The 17,769-nt window shown below is 37.5% G+C and overlaps 9 protein-coding genes across 9 annotated transcripts; 1 reads left to right on the top strand and 8 right to left on the bottom strand.

The window, feature by feature from the left end:
• Positions 1 to 634: 634 nt before the first annotated feature.
• Positions 635 to 2,261, bottom strand: C9374_014044 (uncharacterized protein; the record flags this gene model as incomplete). The annotated part of the gene is made up of 2 exons (XM_044689988.1): positions 635 to 1,908; positions 1,958 to 2,261. The coding sequence occupies 2 exons, from the start codon at positions 2,259 to 2,261 to the stop codon at positions 635 to 637; spliced, it is 1,578 nt and encodes a 525-aa protein (XP_044553476.1).
• Positions 2,262 to 2,592: 331 nt separating this feature from the next.
• C9374_014043 (uncharacterized protein) lies at positions 2,593 to 4,191 on the top strand (the record flags this gene model as incomplete). The annotated part of the gene is made up of 6 exons (XM_044689987.1): positions 2,593 to 2,830; positions 2,888 to 3,071; positions 3,116 to 3,129; positions 3,190 to 3,327; positions 3,376 to 3,663; positions 3,716 to 4,191. 6 exons carry the CDS (start codon positions 2,593 to 2,595, stop codon positions 4,189 to 4,191), a joined length of 1,338 nt encoding a protein of 445 aa, XP_044553475.1.
• A 75-nt stretch (positions 4,192 to 4,266) lies between these two features.
• Positions 4,267 to 5,397, bottom strand: C9374_014042 (uncharacterized protein; the record flags this gene model as incomplete). Its single annotated transcript, XM_044689986.1, has 1 exon — positions 4,267 to 5,397. One exon carries the CDS (start codon positions 5,395 to 5,397, stop codon positions 4,267 to 4,269), a length of 1,131 nt encoding a protein of 376 aa, XP_044553474.1.
• Positions 5,398 to 6,555: 1,158 nt separating this feature from the next.
• On the bottom strand, positions 6,556 to 8,139 carry C9374_014041 (uncharacterized protein; the record flags this gene model as incomplete). Its single annotated transcript, XM_044689985.1, has 1 exon — positions 6,556 to 8,139. One exon carries the CDS (start codon positions 8,137 to 8,139, stop codon positions 6,556 to 6,558), a length of 1,584 nt encoding a protein of 527 aa, XP_044553473.1.
• An 88-nt stretch (positions 8,140 to 8,227) lies between these two features.
• Positions 8,228 to 9,703, bottom strand: C9374_014040 (uncharacterized protein; the record flags this gene model as incomplete). Its single annotated transcript, XM_044689984.1, has 1 exon — positions 8,228 to 9,703. One exon carries the CDS (start codon positions 9,701 to 9,703, stop codon positions 8,228 to 8,230), a length of 1,476 nt encoding a protein of 491 aa, XP_044553472.1.
• Positions 9,704 to 9,854: 151 nt separating this feature from the next.
• C9374_014039 (uncharacterized protein) lies at positions 9,855 to 11,700 on the bottom strand (the record flags this gene model as incomplete). The annotated part of the gene is made up of 7 exons (XM_044689983.1): positions 9,855 to 9,884; positions 9,993 to 10,687; positions 10,757 to 10,873; positions 10,958 to 11,021; positions 11,075 to 11,175; positions 11,256 to 11,272; positions 11,348 to 11,700. 7 exons carry the CDS (start codon positions 11,698 to 11,700, stop codon positions 9,855 to 9,857), a joined length of 1,377 nt encoding a protein of 458 aa, XP_044553471.1.
• A 135-nt stretch (positions 11,701 to 11,835) lies between these two features.
• Positions 11,836 to 12,852, bottom strand: C9374_014038 (uncharacterized protein; the record flags this gene model as incomplete). Its single annotated transcript, XM_044689982.1, has 1 exon — positions 11,836 to 12,852. One exon carries the CDS (start codon positions 12,850 to 12,852, stop codon positions 11,836 to 11,838), a length of 1,017 nt encoding a protein of 338 aa, XP_044553470.1.
• A 335-nt stretch (positions 12,853 to 13,187) lies between these two features.
• Positions 13,188 to 16,845, bottom strand: C9374_014037 (uncharacterized protein; the record flags this gene model as incomplete). Its single annotated transcript, XM_044689980.1, has 9 exons — positions 13,188 to 13,246; positions 13,314 to 13,359; positions 13,629 to 13,814; positions 13,952 to 14,084; positions 14,130 to 14,760; positions 14,820 to 15,791; positions 15,852 to 16,021; positions 16,083 to 16,746; positions 16,791 to 16,845. 9 exons carry the CDS (start codon positions 16,843 to 16,845, stop codon positions 13,188 to 13,190), a joined length of 2,916 nt encoding a protein of 971 aa, XP_044553469.1.
• Positions 16,846 to 17,153: 308 nt separating this feature from the next.
• C9374_014036 (uncharacterized protein) lies at positions 17,154 to 17,570 on the bottom strand (the record flags this gene model as incomplete). The annotated part of the gene is made up of 1 exon (XM_044689979.1): positions 17,154 to 17,570. One exon carries the CDS (start codon positions 17,568 to 17,570, stop codon positions 17,154 to 17,156), a length of 417 nt encoding a protein of 138 aa, XP_044553468.1.
• Positions 17,571 to 17,769: the final 199 nt, after the last annotated feature.

The following is a 17,769-nucleotide window of genomic DNA, read 5'->3' as shown; positions in this document are numbered from 1 at the left end:
ACAAGGTCTACGTCTGCATCGACATCCTTTTTGACAGCCACACCGATCAGTCAAAAACCCATATTTACACCATCTGTAACAGTAGTATTTCTTGCATTTTGGACGATGTAGAGGAGTGAGTGTTGTTTGGGCCTTAACATCCTCTTCATGGCTGTTGACCGCAACAACGGCAAGGGCTAACACAATCAGGAGAAGGAGACAAGTCAAAAAAGTTCTGTTTTTCATGATCTGGAGCTTCATAGTTTTTTGTTTGAAATGAAAAACTTTGTTCTCAAGTTTCAGTATTTATTGTTTTCATTGTTGAGCGAAACATCATGATAATTTCAAAATGGCATATTTCCAATCGAAGAACAAAAACCTTGTTTTGAAGATGGGACATGTTCGAGAACCAGTTCCTTTGCACTGTGGGTAACATCTTCTCGATGAACTCAAAGATAACTCTCCATTCTGTTAATACACTACAGTAAATATACAACTTTATACAACAGTGGATTTGTAGGACCTCATCCAACTCTCATGTCAATGGATTTTGTTTCCTGCTTGATAAAAATGATAAGGTTAACATTGAGAAGTTTTAATTGAATAATCTCATGTTTAATCAATTCTGGAGGTCCATTCGATAAACATGCCAACCTTACAACCAAATATCGCTGGTGCAGTCTCCTCCTGGATATCTTACTTCATGAGCCAAATATTTAACTCCATTATTGGTCTTGCTGAAATCCACCAAAAAGTTTTGGTTCAAGGTTAAACCACCCTTCTCTGTGTCCACATCGATTTGAATTAATTGTGCCCCAGAATCGATGAGTCCAGGATAAAATTGTTTGTCCCAATCGGAAAACAAACTATTGGTCACATACAAGCGTTTACCATCCAATGAAAGTTGAATCATTTGAGCTGATCCCTGAAGTGCAGTTCCTTTCACTTGCGGTACTGGAAGTAATTGTTTAGGAACTCCAAATTGTCCATTCTCACTCTCTTGACAAGATTGTTCAACAATGGACACACCACTTCCTTCTCTCAAGCTACCTCCAATGAACACCTGCCCAACGAGTTTGGGTTCATGAGGATTTGATATGTCATATTGTCGAACATCTCCATGCAACCAATTACTCAAATACAAGTATCTGTCATCCAGAGAAATGACAAAATCGGTAATGAGAGAAGGCATGGATGGAAGAGCCCATCCACTCACACTCACATTTGGAACCGAGATGACCTTCTTCACTTTCCACTCCACTTCTGAACTTTGAGTGTTGCCATCTTTGTACACATGAAACACTGTGGAGCTTAAAGCACAAGCGACATATCCATGATGTGATTTTGGATTGTGCAAAAAACGAACCTCCAGAGGAATGAGTCCATCTTCTCCCAAATTCACTCTTTTGAGAAGAGTTCTTTCCTTCCAATTCCACAAATAAATATGTTGACCATAATGAGTACTCACTTGGGAAGGATTGAAACCTGTAGTGAAGGCTTCGGGAGCACCCCACTCCGAAGAAACCATGATATTATGATGAGGTTGATACCAGAAATCATATCCATAGACTAGTTTTGATTCTTCTTCCTTACTCCATTGAGAAGCAACTTCAAACACTCCCTTTCCATTGTCCTTAATTAAGACAAAGCCTCCCTTTCCTTTACCGTCTTTGGTACCCATCATTGAAACCATTACGTTACCATCAGCAAGACAATGGGCTGTGTGAGGGTATGCCAAATCAGTCACCTTTTCAACTTGTTCAGGTTCAATAATTTGATGAATTTTTGGTTCTCTTGGATTGGTAACTGTATCAATGATATAGAAACGATTGGATTTCACACCAGGTACGAACAGAAAGCGTCTCTTATCAGAGTCAGATGTTTCTCCAGCACCACAACAGCCATAACAAGAACTGCAAGCATTCCAACCTAAATAGTTGTTGATAATGATCAATTGGTACCAAGAAAAGAAACTTACCGAAATGATGAAGCTCATCTCCCTTGTAGGGCATTGGTAAAATATGAATAATTTGTGAGAAGGTTTTTGATTGTGGATCAACATCTACAGTGATGATCGCATCAGGGTGTTCTTGTGGTTGTGTGCTGATCGCAGTCACATACACAATTTTCTCACGTGGACCATGATGGAAAGCATCTAATGGTGAGGAATAACCAGTAGTTTTTGTGTTGATCACTGCAGTTTGTGAAGAAGATGTAGATGTTTCAGAGTTTGTCTTGCTGCAAGAGGAGCAATTAGTGTTAATGTGGGCATGTGAGGACATATCAGTCTACTGTTGAATGATTTTTTTGACTTGGGAAGTAATGACGGCAAGGACTTTAATGAAACCATGCTCCCAAACTCCAGGTTGGAATATCTTGAGTGCGGCCGCAGAAAAACATGGAATTTCTTGCAAGCATTTCGAAACTTTGGGTTTCTCAATATTGAATTGACAAAATCTACTGCCCATGTTGAAAATACTGCATCCTGTGGCATTTCCAAACTACATGCATTTGTGGCACAATCGGAAGAAAAATTTGTTGGTTGCTTTTGATCTCAAAGTCTTGAGGTGGCAAACGTGTTATGCTTTTGCCAAGTTCAACATTTTTGAAAAAATGCGAAGTGGACCACAAGATCAAGTCCTTCTCATTTCAACAAGATTGCCTATCTCTGGGAGCAAACAGCATGAGGACGAAAACGAGGAAGATTTCAATGATGATGATCCTCTAATGTTCGCAAAACCGTTTGGCCTTTCCGATCGATCAAGCTTGAAACAAGTTGTGCTTCCTGGACATATCTATAGATTTGTGCAAGGATCATCAGGCTCTTCGTTTGTGTTACTTTTAGACGAAAGTATGTTTTTTCTAGTTCATTGATTGAACCATCAAATAACCATCGAATCGCAAAAAGATGGAACAATGTATGGGTACAGCTTGGATTTTTCAAAACGAAGTAACATCCCTAACGCCACAAATTGGAGTATGATTGATTTTTCTGAGCCCGTTGAGCAAATTGCTTGTGGTATGAGATTTTACGTATTTAAAACCAGATCAGGAGTCGTTTACTCCGCTGGAAACAATGAATGCGGGCAAAGGTAGGGATATTTAAATATTATTTCACAATTATTGACTTTATTAGAGGTGTGGGCCAAGGTAAGCAATGCAAATTAGTTTTTAGTATTGTATCTTACAACTTCACAATTTTCATCACAGGTGCCTCAGGTGACATTCTTCCTGTTAAATTCACGACTGGTGTCGACGGTTCTTCGGTAATGAAGTCGGTGGTAAAAATTAGCTGTGGATATCAGCATACAATATTATTGACCAGTGATGGAAAATTATATGGTGCTGGTAAGTTAAAAGAAGTTTAGTCATTTGACTGCTTATATGAAATCTTAGGCTGCAGCTATCAGTCACAGCTGGGAAAAGTTTCTGGTGACATTACATATTTATTTTGCCCTTTGGAGTCACCCTCATTTTCTTCAAACTATGGAAAAATAATTGATGTTCAAACATTATATTTCAGTAGCATTTGTCTTACTGATAAGGGATTTTGCTTTGTAGCTGGAGCTTTGAATTATAATCAGATTATAGAAGCAAATAATTGGACTCTAGTTCCATCAACAATCCTCAGCACTCCCATTAGATCCATTTACGCCTCTTGCAATTCTGTATTTTTCATTGGAGGTTTGTAAAAAACATTTTTGAACAATTTATATTCACTTCTTCCCTAACCAAGAAAATTGTGTATATACAACAACAAGTTCCAAGAACTATTTGGAATCATCTGATCAAGTTAACACACACGAAACCAGTACAGTATGCAGTATTCCGTTCCTAAAAAACAAAAATATTCAAAAAATATTTGGCAAGGAACTTTTTCACTTTATTTCAGATCACAATGTTTATATCTGTCACAACCCAGGAGAAGATATAAGCGCCTCACAATTGATGGGAATTGACCATCCACCGATTAATACGGACACATCTTTTCAAAAACCAGTTTGGTTGGAAGTTCTGCCATTATCCAAAATTTTGTGGAGCCATGATCTCACAATATTGAACGCCTTTTCTTTCGTCATGTATCTTTGCGACAAGAAGGTTAGCATGGAAATTGTTGAAAATCTTAGCAACATCTATCAATATCAGTATAATACGACAAACGATGAGGAAAATCCAAAGCATGTTTTCTATGATGTGGATGTTTTGTTTTAATAAACATTCATGTAAGTACATTATTTGGGATAATTCATCATTTTACTGTTACATTGGCATTGTCCATACAAGAGTTTAGAAACACTTTCTGTGAACAATTTGAGGTCCGTTATCCTCATATTCCTCCTTACTAATCCACATTTGTTGGAAGGTAGACAAAGAAGCCAAAATGGAACCACCAATCCAGACAGAATATTTTCTTTCAGGTGGAGCAACAACCTTAATCTTCATTGAAGCTGGAGCCAAAACAGTTACTTCCTTTGTCAATCTCTCTGGAATACCTTCAAACATTGTGGTACCTCCTGACATGACAATGTTGTTATACAAGTCCTTTCTAATATCAACATCACACTTTTGAATAGTGTTGTAGGCAGTATCTGCCATACCGTCTTGTTCCATACCAATCATGCTTGGTTTGAACAATACTTCTGGACATCTAAATCTTTCATTACCGACTGTGATGACATTACCATCAGGAAGTTCATAAGTCTTGTCAATACTTGCTGGGTTAGTTTGGTAAGTATTCATCTCGGTTTCAAAATCACCAGCAACATAGCAAAGCTTCTCCTTAATATCTCTGACAATTTCTCTCTCGGCGCTGGAGACGAATGAATATCCTCTTTCACTCAAAATTCTCACCATGTAATCAGTCAAGTCTCTACCAGCCAAGTTAATTCTCAAAATGGCGTGAGGAAGGGAGTAGCCTTCATAGATTGGAACAGTGTGAGTAACACCATCTCCAGAGTCAATAACCATACCAGTGGTACGACCAGAGGCATACAAAGACAAAACAGCTTGAATAGCAACATACATGGCTGGAACTGAGAAGGTTTCGAACATGATTTTAGTCATTCTCTCTCTGTTTTCCTTTGGGTTCAATGGAGCCTCAGTCAACAAGACTGGGTGTTCCTCAGGAGTGACTCTCAATTCATTGTAGAAAGTATGGTGCCAGATCAATGACATGTCGTCCCAATTGGTAACAATACCATGTTCAATTGGGTACTTCAAAGTCAAAATACCTCTCTTGGATTGAGCTTCATCACCGACAAAGGCATCCTTGTTACCCATGCCGACCATGATGGACTTTTGCTTTGGTTTACCCACAATGGAAGGGAACACAGATCTTGGTGCATCATCACCAGCAAAACCTGCCTTACACATACCAGATCCGTTGTCGACGACGAGTGCTTGAATATCTTCTGCCATGTTGTATGTTTGTTGGTATCTGCTTTTGAGCGAAAGTCAGAGAGAAGTGATGAGAAATTTTTTTGAGTGATTAAGGCTTGCCTTAAAAATTTCGATCCATTACAGCCGAGATACTGTGCTGGCAATTGTAAACTTTTGCGCAAGATCGGTTGAGTGTGAAGCGCATCTTTGGTTGGATAATTGACGGTGAAGCAAGCAGTTTGATTTCTCGAGTATCTTCATCCATTGAGAATCAAACTTGCTTGCTTCACAATGGAATTCGTTTGCCTCATAAACGATCAAGACAAAGGCCAGTATGTAGCACGAGACTTTTTCACACGAGCGTTTTAAAAATAATGACTTTATTTCCCATCGCCATATCGCCGCTTGATTTTTTCAATTCAATATGGATGATCCCAGGGACTTTGGGATCGATCTTGGGTGATCCTATCGTTTGCTATTTAGCTTACACTCTGTCTCCAAAAACAACAGATCCGATATCCGGGTCAAACCAGAGAACGGAACCAAGAGTGAAGTGGCCGAAGATGTTGTTGGCTTTACAAATCATTTTTGGTGTTATTAGAACAATAATTATGTTTTACATTGTTTTTTGGGCCAGGTTTTATTGCCTAGAAAATAATGTTGCAGGATTATTCGATGGTTTTATTAACGAGAATGATGATGCAGATGAAGACGAAATTAATCAACGAATTTACAAAAATTGTGCTCTAGCTGCTTTTGGATTTATCAAAATGCACTTTTTCATGATGAATTTCGCAGTGTCATTCATTAACAATGCGGTGGCTCACTCAAAGACTGGTGCCTTTCCAAATCCTTTGCAAAGAGGAACAAGTAATGCTGCGACTGCGACTCCTTTTAGATTCAGTTTTAACTTGCTATTCCACGCAGCCATTGTGGTTCTTTATGTTTACATTGTTTTTATTTTTGTATGGAGCGTCATTGGGATCAAGTACGCCTTTTTAACAGGAGTTGTCCATGTTGCCATAATTATTGCTGTGTATCGAAATACTATCAAATACGTCATTTCATTGATATCAGAAGTTCTTCGTCCGCACCTCAACAAGCGTCACAAGCATTTCTGAAAGTGAGAATAAGAAGAATGATTAACGACGCCGCGTGTTATTAAACTAATTTCTGCTGTCAGCAACTAAGCAAAAATTATTCTTCTTCACCAGTGTCCATCTCTGCACCACCGTTTTGGCCTTCTTCCTCGTAACTGCTTTCTTCTTCCTCTGGATCACTAAATTGAGCTTGCTCTTGTACCTCGTCATCTTGTGATGATTCTGATTCAGAAGGTTGGTAGTCAGAGCCAGCGTTGTCGTCAAATTCTTCATCAGATTCGAACCAAGAGGGTGATAAATCCATTCCTCTTACAGCTCTAGATACCATGTTTAAATGTTCACTAGCTCTGTTTAATCTGAGTCTGAGAGTTGACAATCGATCCAAAAGACCAGTGACTGTTTCTCTTTCATACGAGTATCCTGAATCTGATAGAGCAGGTAGATTATCCACTGGATGGTCTCCTAGATATCTTTCAACATCGTCGAATACATTGGTAATGTTGTATTGAAAAGGGATTTGACCAAAGTTGCAAACCACCTTCTCATTCTTCCAAAATCCAAGCCCGAACCTCATGTCCTCTTTTGTTGTTTTAACAGTGAATGGTGACGCCATGAATCTGCCATTCAACGTGAAGAAAGCAATTCCCTGTCCATTGTTAGCTAATACACCACATCCTAACGTATCTCCAAGTATAGGCTTTTTTTCTTTGATCAAAATATCAAAATCACTGCCACCCTCTGCGACAAAAACTTTACCATCATCGCTATGAAATCCTGCGCCACATTCATCCCAACCCACTTGTCGTCTTGTTTGATAGCATGCATGCAATACCCCAATGGAGTTTCTTCCACGCTTTTCCTTCTTTTCAAAGACTCGTCTTGATTTTTGAGTAGATATGTTTGGAGAGAACGTAGATGCTGAAGAGAGAGGTGTTGTAGGTGATGTAATGGTTGGTGTTTTTAACTCGCTATCAAGTTCCATTGTTCCAACCTCAAAGTAATACACAGGAACCAATTGAGAAATGTCTCGGTCTGGCACTGTATTTTCTTGTGGGGCAGAGTCATGACTTTCGGTGCTTTCTCCAAGAGATGGTTTTGGAGTTGGAAGAAACAACAAGTTTGGAATTCTTTTGTCACTCATTAAATTAAGATCAAAACCAAAAGTATTTTCCTTGAACCTTTGGTTGTTAAATATTAAAACATGTGGATTGTTTGGGTCTCTTGTGATCAAATCAGGTATTCTAAATTGTCGGGACGTGTCCTCGTTTGGTGTTAACAATTTTGTTGGAAACAATTTACGAATAGTGTAATACAATCTCTTCAATATATACAAATCTTCATCAAACAAGTAACTATCCCAGCTTGTAGAATTTCTGTTCCGAATATTATTAATTTTACAACATGTAACGTAATTTGAAAGATTTTCTGCATGAATTCCGCACTCTTTACAAACAATAGTAAACCACATGCCTACTTTGTTTGCCATATGGTACCAAGTCTTTGAAACTAACGGAATTACTGTGATCAGACTATGGTAATCTACAAAAGGAATGATATCATGTTCAATGACATCATTAGTAATGCATTCAAATCCATATAATATTTCCAAGTCATCATCTTGCATCATTTTCTCCGCATCCAAAGGGTTGTTGTTGTTCGTTACGACGGACAGTGGTTGCATTTTTTTTGGTTGAGGCACTAATTTATTTCAATCTTAAGGCATGCGTTGGCAGTACCAGGTACAGTTTCAAGTGTAACATTCGAATTTCCTATTCCTCATCATCAACGATGGCTTTTTTTGATTTCTTTTTGGGAGGTTTCACCTTTTCCTCAACCAAATCCAAACTTGCAACCAATGCGTCCATAGCATCTTTTGTCAACACATTACCTTCATCATCTTTACAACAAAATCTAGGTACATTAGAAACAAGTGTGCACAATCTAGGGCGAGTATTTCTTTCTTTTTTCTCTTCCAATAATTCCAACAATTCGTCAGCAAGTTCAGATTTCGCTCCCTTGACCGTCATGTCAAATACATTCTTGTAGACTTCTTTCAATTCTTGAAGATGCATCTTGTGACATAGTTCTGCATAGAATGCTTCAGTAACAATCTCTTCATGATGATCCATTTTTTCATAGTCAATATTGGGATCACGTTTTGTTTTGAAACACAATGTACAAAGATCAAAGTTGTCTTTGGAAGGGTCGTGATATCTAAATCCACGAATCTTTTCCTTACATAAATTGCATGAATACGTGTCACAATATTCTTGCCCAACAGTGAGGAATGTATGATCGAGTGGATGTTCTACTCCTTTGCAAAATGGCATGTCAACTCCTTTTTGATTATAAACTAACTTTTCACAACAGTATCCACAAAGATCAAACTCACAATCAAGACATGAATATCTGATTGTGTGAATGGGATCTCCACAAACATCACAAGTGTACTCGACCACAGATTCTTCAGATACTTCATCATCTTCATTCTTGCCAATTAAACGTCTTCTAAAGAAGGTCTCAATGATCACTTTTCTTGAAAAATAACTTGCTATTTGGAATTGAGCATAATGTTCAACCTTTTCATGAAATCTTTCCTTATCCACACAATCCAAATGTAAATAATCTTCTGATTCTTCATCATAAATATATGGTTCTCTGTGATGAAAATCTGCCCCACACTCTGAACATTCCAATCTCCAAATACCAGATTCTCCTGGAGTACTACTGCTATAGCTGTCGGTGGTGTGATTTAAATAGTACAATCTCACACCATTAACAACTTTGAATTTCCAAGATTTTTCAGGAATTAGAGTTTGTTGGGTGTAAATACCTAACCTTGAATCTAGGTTTGGAGGGTTCAAATACTTTTCAGAGATTTCTTCTTTTGTGAGCTCAAAATGATGAGTGAACAAATTCCAAAACAATTGTTCCCATAACAAATCACAATTTGCAAAATTTTGAAATAATTTACACACAGGTTGAACACTCTGCGCCAAATCATATTGGTCCAAAAAGGAAAGAATTCGAAGAAAGAGGGTCTTGTATCCGATGCCATCCTGAACCCATGCTAAATCTTTCTCCTGAAGTTTAATTAAATCGTTTTGGTCATTGTGATGGGAAGACGATGATTTTTTCCCTTTCGATGGGTTTTGTGGTGTGGATGTTGTTGTTGTTGTTTCATCACAACGATCAGCAAAGAGAAGAAGAAAATTGCGGATGGGTCTTGGGCGGGGATCTTTCATTTTTTTCTCAAGAGAAATCAATCACACCCCAACTGAGGTCCTTGTTGACCTCGACGTGCAACCAGAACGAACAAAAGAAATGATGAGCAAATATGTCTGTTTAATAGGTTAACACGTGTCAATTAAAAAGGTCTATTTTCAATGAATCGAGTTACCATGTCATGCAATGCTCAGGTTGATCCTATTATCAACAATAGTTTCACATCCAAGCAATGGGTGTTATAGCACATTGCAGAAAATCACAAATATATTAAAATTGTAGTTTCAACACAAATTCATTAATACTTACCATTGGACTGAGATGACCTGCCAAGTTCACTTCAGCTTTGTAGAGATTTTGATATTGTTTCACATAGCCAACAATCTTCTTATTAAGAGTCCATGGCTTTCGTGCAGCATTATAGAATTCTGAAGAGAATTTCCAATTCATTTCTTCAATCCACTTGGTTTGAACCATGTTAATAATCAAATCCACTTGCCCATTATAAAGAATACCTCTCACTCCTCTATTTAACAAACTCTCAACCTTGTACTTGACTGATTTGGACATGTCAGCATATAAGGCGCTATAAGCTTTAGCATCACAATCATTGTATTGAATTCCAACAGTGTGCATTAATACCTTAGTGGATGGAAGATTAAGGAAAGCCAAATAATAGTCAAAGTTATAATCTCCATATTCACGGACATCATAAACATTAATTCCTCCAGTGTAATTGTTCAAAGCGGCCATGATACCATCCCATGCGCTTGTTGCCTCAAACCATCTTTCTTGAAGAATTAAAGATTTAACATTGTCTTGAATTTTTTGAATTTCTAATTGTTGTTTAGTATCAATAAGACCCAAAGAATATGCATATTGATCATAGTTTGTCATTTGAACCAATGAGTGAGTCAATCCATCACCAATACCAAATCCACGAAGATTAATCTTGAAACCTTCATTTGCAATCTTGTATGAAATGGATGGAACATATTTTCCAGCTAGAACAAATTTTTCATTGTTGTGTAATGTCACACAATCGTTCGTTCCACATGTTGCGAATCACTTACCATAACTTTCACCAAATACATAGAATGGATTGGATTGATATTGTTTGTACAAGTCAAAGAATTGCATTAACATGGAATAGAGCTCGTTGGCCATTTGTTCTTCATTGTGAACATAGCCTAAATGTCACAATATTTCACAGTGAAATTCATTCAAAATTAGTACCAACTCTATAGTAAAGCTCTTCACAATTCAAAACATACCTTGTGGGTTTTGCATGTGTGAAAAGCCTGCGCCCAATGGGTTGTCAATAAATAAAAGAGCATACTTCAAGGGAATTAAACAGTAAAACAATGCTGTTATGTTGAATCATGACTCACCTTTTGATTCCATGTGTTAGGATTTGGATACAAGTCCAAGGTTTTTGGATTAATACGATACGGACCCATCTCTAAGAGCATTCCAGTAGCACTTGAACAACCTGATCGGAAAGTGTTGGGAATTTACATGTCAACGTTACATTCATCACACAATGCCAATATTGGCAGTCATCAAACTTACCTGGTCCACCTTGGAGCCTAAATGTCACAGTATTTCACAGCAAAAATGATTCAAAATTAGTACCAACTCTTCGTTGAAGTTTCAAAACATACCACAAAATGATGGGAGCATTTGGATTTTTGTCTTGTGATTCAAAGAATACATAATACATTTGTCCACCCACTGTCTTGTTGACTGTGAAAAAGCCAGAATGAGCAAAAGGATTTTGATCAGCGTTCATCACAGGTCCTCTTCCTTCGATCGAAACAGGTTGTTTAGAATAAATTGGATGTTCAGCCATTCTCTTCATATATCCCTCTTCATCGTTGAGAGATCTTCCTTTCATGAATACTGATCGTTTAATTTGTTCACGAGTTAATTTGTTGGCGAGTGATGAAGTCGCATTCAAAAGAATAACAATTAACACCATCGTGATGATGGACAAGTAGGTCAGTTTTGACGCCATTTTTTTTGCTACGGAGTTTGTTCGTGGGAGAGCACTAACGGAGTCTGTGAACGTATTAACACACCACTTCAGACGAGAGCACTTGAAGAATATCAATTTATTATTCGCTCCAGACTGGTCAAAAATATCAATAAATTAATCTTGTTTCTTTTCCTCAGCAGCTCTTCTCTTTTGCTCGGCTAACTCTGGATTTTCAATTTCTAAAAGCTTGTCATCATGATAAGCAAACAACTCGCTAACTTGTCCTTTAAACACAGCAGTCATAAAAGAACCTCCCAAAACACAAGGTACAATGTACAATAAGGCAGGTTGTCCGGCACGGAAAATGTGCAGTACAGCAATGGTAAGGACCAATCCAATAATGTAAGAAATAAATGTGACAATGAAATAGGTCTTGGAAAAGGCTCCTGTCTTGTACTTCTTGTAAAGATAATAATCAAATCGAAGCATGAGAGCAACAAAAATGCCTGGAATGACAATGTCGCCCAAGCCCAAAAGAGAAAAGCCTCCAGCCTTAGGCCAAACAACCTTGATTGGAGCGTCAAATTTCTTGGCTACTGTGACCATGACTTCAGTTCCAAAGACCCAGAAAATATCATAAAAGAAAAGACCAATCAAAAGAATGGCTCCAACCTTGTAAGATCCTAACTGAATTAATTGAATTGAAACCATCGAGAAACATTCTCCGAATATGTTGTTTGTGATCCAATGTTTTGTGTAAATATAAATACCACCAGCAATAGTTCCAATAATTGTTCCAATAATGTCAACAAACGAAAATTCAAAGGTCCAACCAACAACAGGAATACGGAGGGTGTAGCGATACTTTTGAGCACCTTCTTTGCTCTTATCGGTCATATGATATGGTACAATGGCGTTCAACAATGGATGTAACGCTGTTGCAATAGCTCCAATACCCAAAATTGTAAAGTATGCACTCATGACAAAGTTAATCCAAGCTTCGCTCAAGAATTTGAAACATAAATATAAACTGAACAAGACACACGATCCAACCACGGGAAACATAAAGGCATCCTTTGTTTCTAAAGATTCGACTTGGCCAGATGAAAGAGATTGTTTGCTACCTATTATGATAGGTACTACAGCATGTATCAGCAGAGCAATGTAGCTGGTAAATAATTCTGTTTCCATGATGAAGAGTTTATAGGTATCGGGAAATGATGAGAATATTCACAAAAGACACTATTGTGAGATGATGATTCGATACGGTTATTGTACAGTAATACCGATGAAGAGGACGACCTTGATGCAATCAAATCTACAAAACAATAAAAAAGGCCTCTGGCTAGCTTTGCGATTTTTTTCTGAAACGATTGTTGTTGTTCATTCAAACCCTTTACAACGACGCGTGTCCAAAAGAAAGAAGCTGACACAACAAACTGCATGAGTCAGTATTTCAATCAATACCTTGTGACTCAAAATAAATAGCAAAGAGCAGATTGATAATTTGAATAACCACGAGATTTTCACCTCATATTTACACAATTTTCATAATCTTCTAAAATTTGGTTAAGAGTCTTTGCAACTATTGTTGTTGTTAAATTCAACCCAAATCAATATTTGTTTTTCCACCAAACATGTTGATTACATACCTTGCGAGGCAGAAGGTCTTTCATCTGGATTTTGTTTCCAACACATCTTCATTAATTGTAAATAGCGAATAACAAATGGAAACAAGTCCTTAAAGTTTAAATCTGCTCCATAATATAATTGCAACCATTCACAACATTCACGCTCTGACTTGAACGGAATTAGTGGTCTCAGACCACACGAAATCATGTTAATAATTTTGTGAGTTGGACATGCATGAAGTTTGTTAAATTCTGGATTCCTGTAGAGACACAGCTTGTCTTTGTTTTTAAATTCGTAAGGGCTCTCTTCAAAAAATAATTCCCAAAATATAATACCAATGAATAAATGTCAACAGGTGGGCCATAGATTGCTTCATCTTCAAACAATGCAGCTTCGTCAATCACTTGGTCTAATTGGAAACCTTCATTTTCTGTGAAAACAGCTTCCGTTGTTGGAGATGAATGGCGAGAAACGGTTGGAATTTTCATATTTATCGCGTTAGATTTTGGTGCAATAATTTCCTAATGATATTGTGAATAACAGTTATTAAGAAGTATGGTTGAAAAAACTTACTGGCTAATTGACCAATTCGAAATGCACATGTAGAAATAAATGACACGCCAGAAATTCATATTCATTGGATCCGAAATGTACTTACTGCCATATAAAAGAATGTCCCTATTCTTACAGTACCCAAGCTTAATTGGCCAAATTTTGAAAGCCCAAAGTCGCAAATCTTACAGCAACCGCTCGAGCTTGTCATCATTAAAATATTTGCAGGCTTTAAGTCTCTGAAAAACATCAATGAACCAATACAATATCATTCTAAAACTCACCTATGTACCACAGCAGGATTTCTTTGGTGCAAGTAAGTTAATCCATTAGCAACATCCAGTAAAATCTTAATTTTCCTTCCAAAATTGGCCTTCATATTTCCAATTTTCAAATTATAAATGAAATTTTGTAAGTTTCCTCCATCAACAAGCTCAACAATTAATCTCCGTTCTCTTTCACACATGCTCAAGCCATAAAACGCAACGATGTTGGGATGAGAAAGTGAATTCATGACTCGAACTTCTTTTTTAAAATCTTCTTCGTCCGTTTCTAATATATCAAGAGTAATTACTTTAACTGCAACTGGCGTCTTGTTCCAAATACCTCTAAATACTTTGGCATATGAACCTTCACCAAGTTGAGCAATCAATTTTACATCTTCGATTGGAATGATATACGACTCTGATGGTCTATAATTTTCAAAGTCAATCAATGAGTCTGTAAGGGCAATTTCTCCTTCTAACAACTTTTTTGCATATTCTCTTTCTGCCCTTCGCTTGTTTAATAATCTTCTAGCCATGGTTGCTGATATGAAAAGAACAACAATCAGTGCACAGACAATGACAAGCAAAATGGGACCAAGCACTGCTGCTAAAATTATGACAAGTTGAATAGATGTCTCACAGTTATTACCTACGAATATTGTACATGGATCAGTATTTGATTAATTGGAGTCAAAATAAATGACCTACCTGCGAACCCTGTTGTACATTGACACAAATTAGGAGCGATACACACTCCCAAGCCATTACACACTCGCTTGGTGTCATCAGCTCCATATCCATTACATATTGCAGTTTTACATTGTTCGCCCTTGTAACCCTCATGACACGAACAAGTGTCTTTCTTTGAACAAAAACCATTTCCTCCACAGGCCTGAGAATGATTTTGAGGAAGGCCAAAGCAAATGGGTATCTCACAGCTCAATCCAGTATAAGAATTTTCACACTCACAAACATTAGGTTTGATACAAGTACCATGTCGAGAACAAGCATTCTCTTTCATTTGTCCAAAACAAATAGGAATCTCACAGTTAGGGCCTGAATATTTCTGTTCCAAACATGAACAATTATTGAAATCAACGCATACACCATTTCCACTGCAACTTTTGACCGTGTCATTGGATGGAAAGCCATAGCAAATAGGATATTCACATTCTCTTCCAACAAAATTAGATGAGCAAGTACACTCATTTGGAAAGTTACAAGCACCATGACCACTGCATGGTAATGATGAACCTAGTATGGACTTGCCGAAACATATTGGAGTCGAGCAATTTGGTCCAATATAATTTTCATTGCACCTACACTGGTTAGGAGCTACACAAAGCCCATGCCCATTGCATACAGAATCGACATTTGAAGCAATTCCATAACACACACTAATATTGCAAGTACGTCCTGTGTAATTTCCATTGCATTCACATTGGTCAGGAGAGTTACAAAGTCCTTGTCCATTACAAACATTCATGGTATCATTTCCTAAAACATTGAAGCAAATGGGTATTTCACATTGACTTCCAACATAACCGTCTTGGCAGGAAATTCGTCTTACAAGGTGGTTGTTTGTATCTGTAAAATAAACATCTCCATTTGAAGCAACGATTACTGCCTCGGGTTGAGCAATCATAAAATTAGATGTCACAGGGCCATCCATTGATTTTCCTAAATGAAAATATTTCGATATCATTAGAATATTCATTGCAATACAATCTTGAAACCAACCTTGATTTCCATTTCCAACAATGTTCACAAGGAATCCATTGTTTGTAACTTTCCTAATTCTATTGTTGGCTGTATCTGCAATAAATACTTCCCCAAGTGAGCTTACAAAAACTCCTCGTGGGGTATTTAGACTGGAAGACGTTGCTACAAGTCCATCCCCAGAGTATCCACTATTCAAGAGAAGGTACATGAAAATTAATTCACCCTTATGTTAAAAATTACCAATCCTACCTTTTCGAATTTCCTGCAATATTCACAACATTTCCATTGGGAAGAATTTTTCTAATTCGATGATTTCCACTATCTGCAACATAGATATCATTATTGGAAGTGATATACATTCCTTGTGGTTTGTCAAAAGTATCCTTGTTAATGGTACTAATCACACCTGTCGTTCCATGTACTTTTCGAATGTTATCTGATTCATATTCTGAAATAAACAAATCGCCAGCAGCATTAAAGAAAATATATTTTGGAAGACTTAGACTTGCTAATCGAGCTTGCAATCCATCACCAGTGGAGGCCTTCACACCATTACCAGCGATGGTAGAAATAAATCCAGTCGAGGACGATACTTTTCTAATTCTATTATTCAGTGAATCACAAATGTACACATCACCTTTGAATACTGTTACAGAAGTTGGAGATTTGAGCTTGGCATTGGTCGCCAATGATCCATCGCCCGAAAACCCGTCCGATCTTCCAATACCAGCGATTGTTTCAATGGTCGAATTCACAATGGCTGTTCGTATAACATAATTGTTGGTATCTGCAATATACAACATATGCGTGTTCGGTGCAGTTTCTTGAAGGAACAAGTCTCTTGGAGTATTTAAACTTGCCAATAGGGAGCTCGAGCCATCTCCAGCAAAATTACTTTCTCCATTACCAACGACTACACACAATGATCAAACTGTTCCATAGTCATGATCTACATACCTGTTGTGATTTGATAGTGAGGTGTGAAACTGAGTTGTTGTTGTGCCGACGACATTTTAACGAACGGAATCCATTGTACAAGCGTGATGAATAACAAGATCAATGTGGCATTCACTGTTGCTGTTGTTATTATTTGCTCGGTTTTTGTACATGATCTTCTTGTCATCTCACCAATTTTCAAAATGCATCACCCTCGAGAAGGAATGAAAGTATTTGTTTTCTTTGAAAATGTGAGAATAATTGGCCAATAATAATTTTCGGAGTTGCAACACTCTCACGATCTCTTTTTCCGTACATGAAAATTTCAATCATTCTCATTCACGTACCTGTTCCGTAATGTCCTCTCAACTGCTCCATGCCAGCTCAATCCTTCTTCTTCTTCCTCTTTACATTTTTCTTTCGATTTTTGCTGTGCAAATGCTCCACCAAAGTTCGTTTCGATATTTTCTTTTCGGGACTCTTCTTAAGGTGAACACAGTTCGGGAATGCAATTTCCTCCAAATCATCATCGATGATGAGTTGGTTTGTGCTCTCTTCATCCCTTTTCTTCTTTAGAGAAGGTTTCATCAAGGATTTCAAACCACCAATTTCGATTAAGAGATTTTGTTGTTCTTGAGAATGTTGATCCGAAAGAATAGTTTCATTTGTTGATATCGATCGATTGGATTGTATTTCTTGACTGAGTGGTTGATAGATTGGTATGTGTGTGGAGGAGATGGAGTTCGAGTGCTGGTAGGAACTATTTCTGCTGTTGCTTCCTTGAGATTGATGATCGGGCATATCGATGTGGTTGTTGTTTTGATTCGAAATGTTGTTGGCTTTCCTTTCATTGGAGTTGATAACGTTTGAAAGGCTCAGTGATGTGTCGGGTCTCATGTTTAAAAGCTGTTCGAATTATTTCAATACCAGTGGTTAGGTCCTCTACCAACGCAAAGAGGTTGTGCTATTTTTTGTTTCTTGAAAAATTGCAAAAATCAAA

The sequence above is a fragment of the Naegleria lovaniensis genome (genome assembly GCF_003324165.1).
Source record: "Naegleria lovaniensis strain ATCC 30569 chromosome Unknown tig007, whole genome shotgun sequence".
Lineage (NCBI taxonomy): Eukaryota > Heterolobosea > Eutetramitea > Acrasida > Naegleriidae > Naegleria > Naegleria lovaniensis.
The sequence above is the reverse complement of the archived record's forward strand: the minus strand, read 5'-3'. Positions and strand labels throughout refer to the sequence as shown.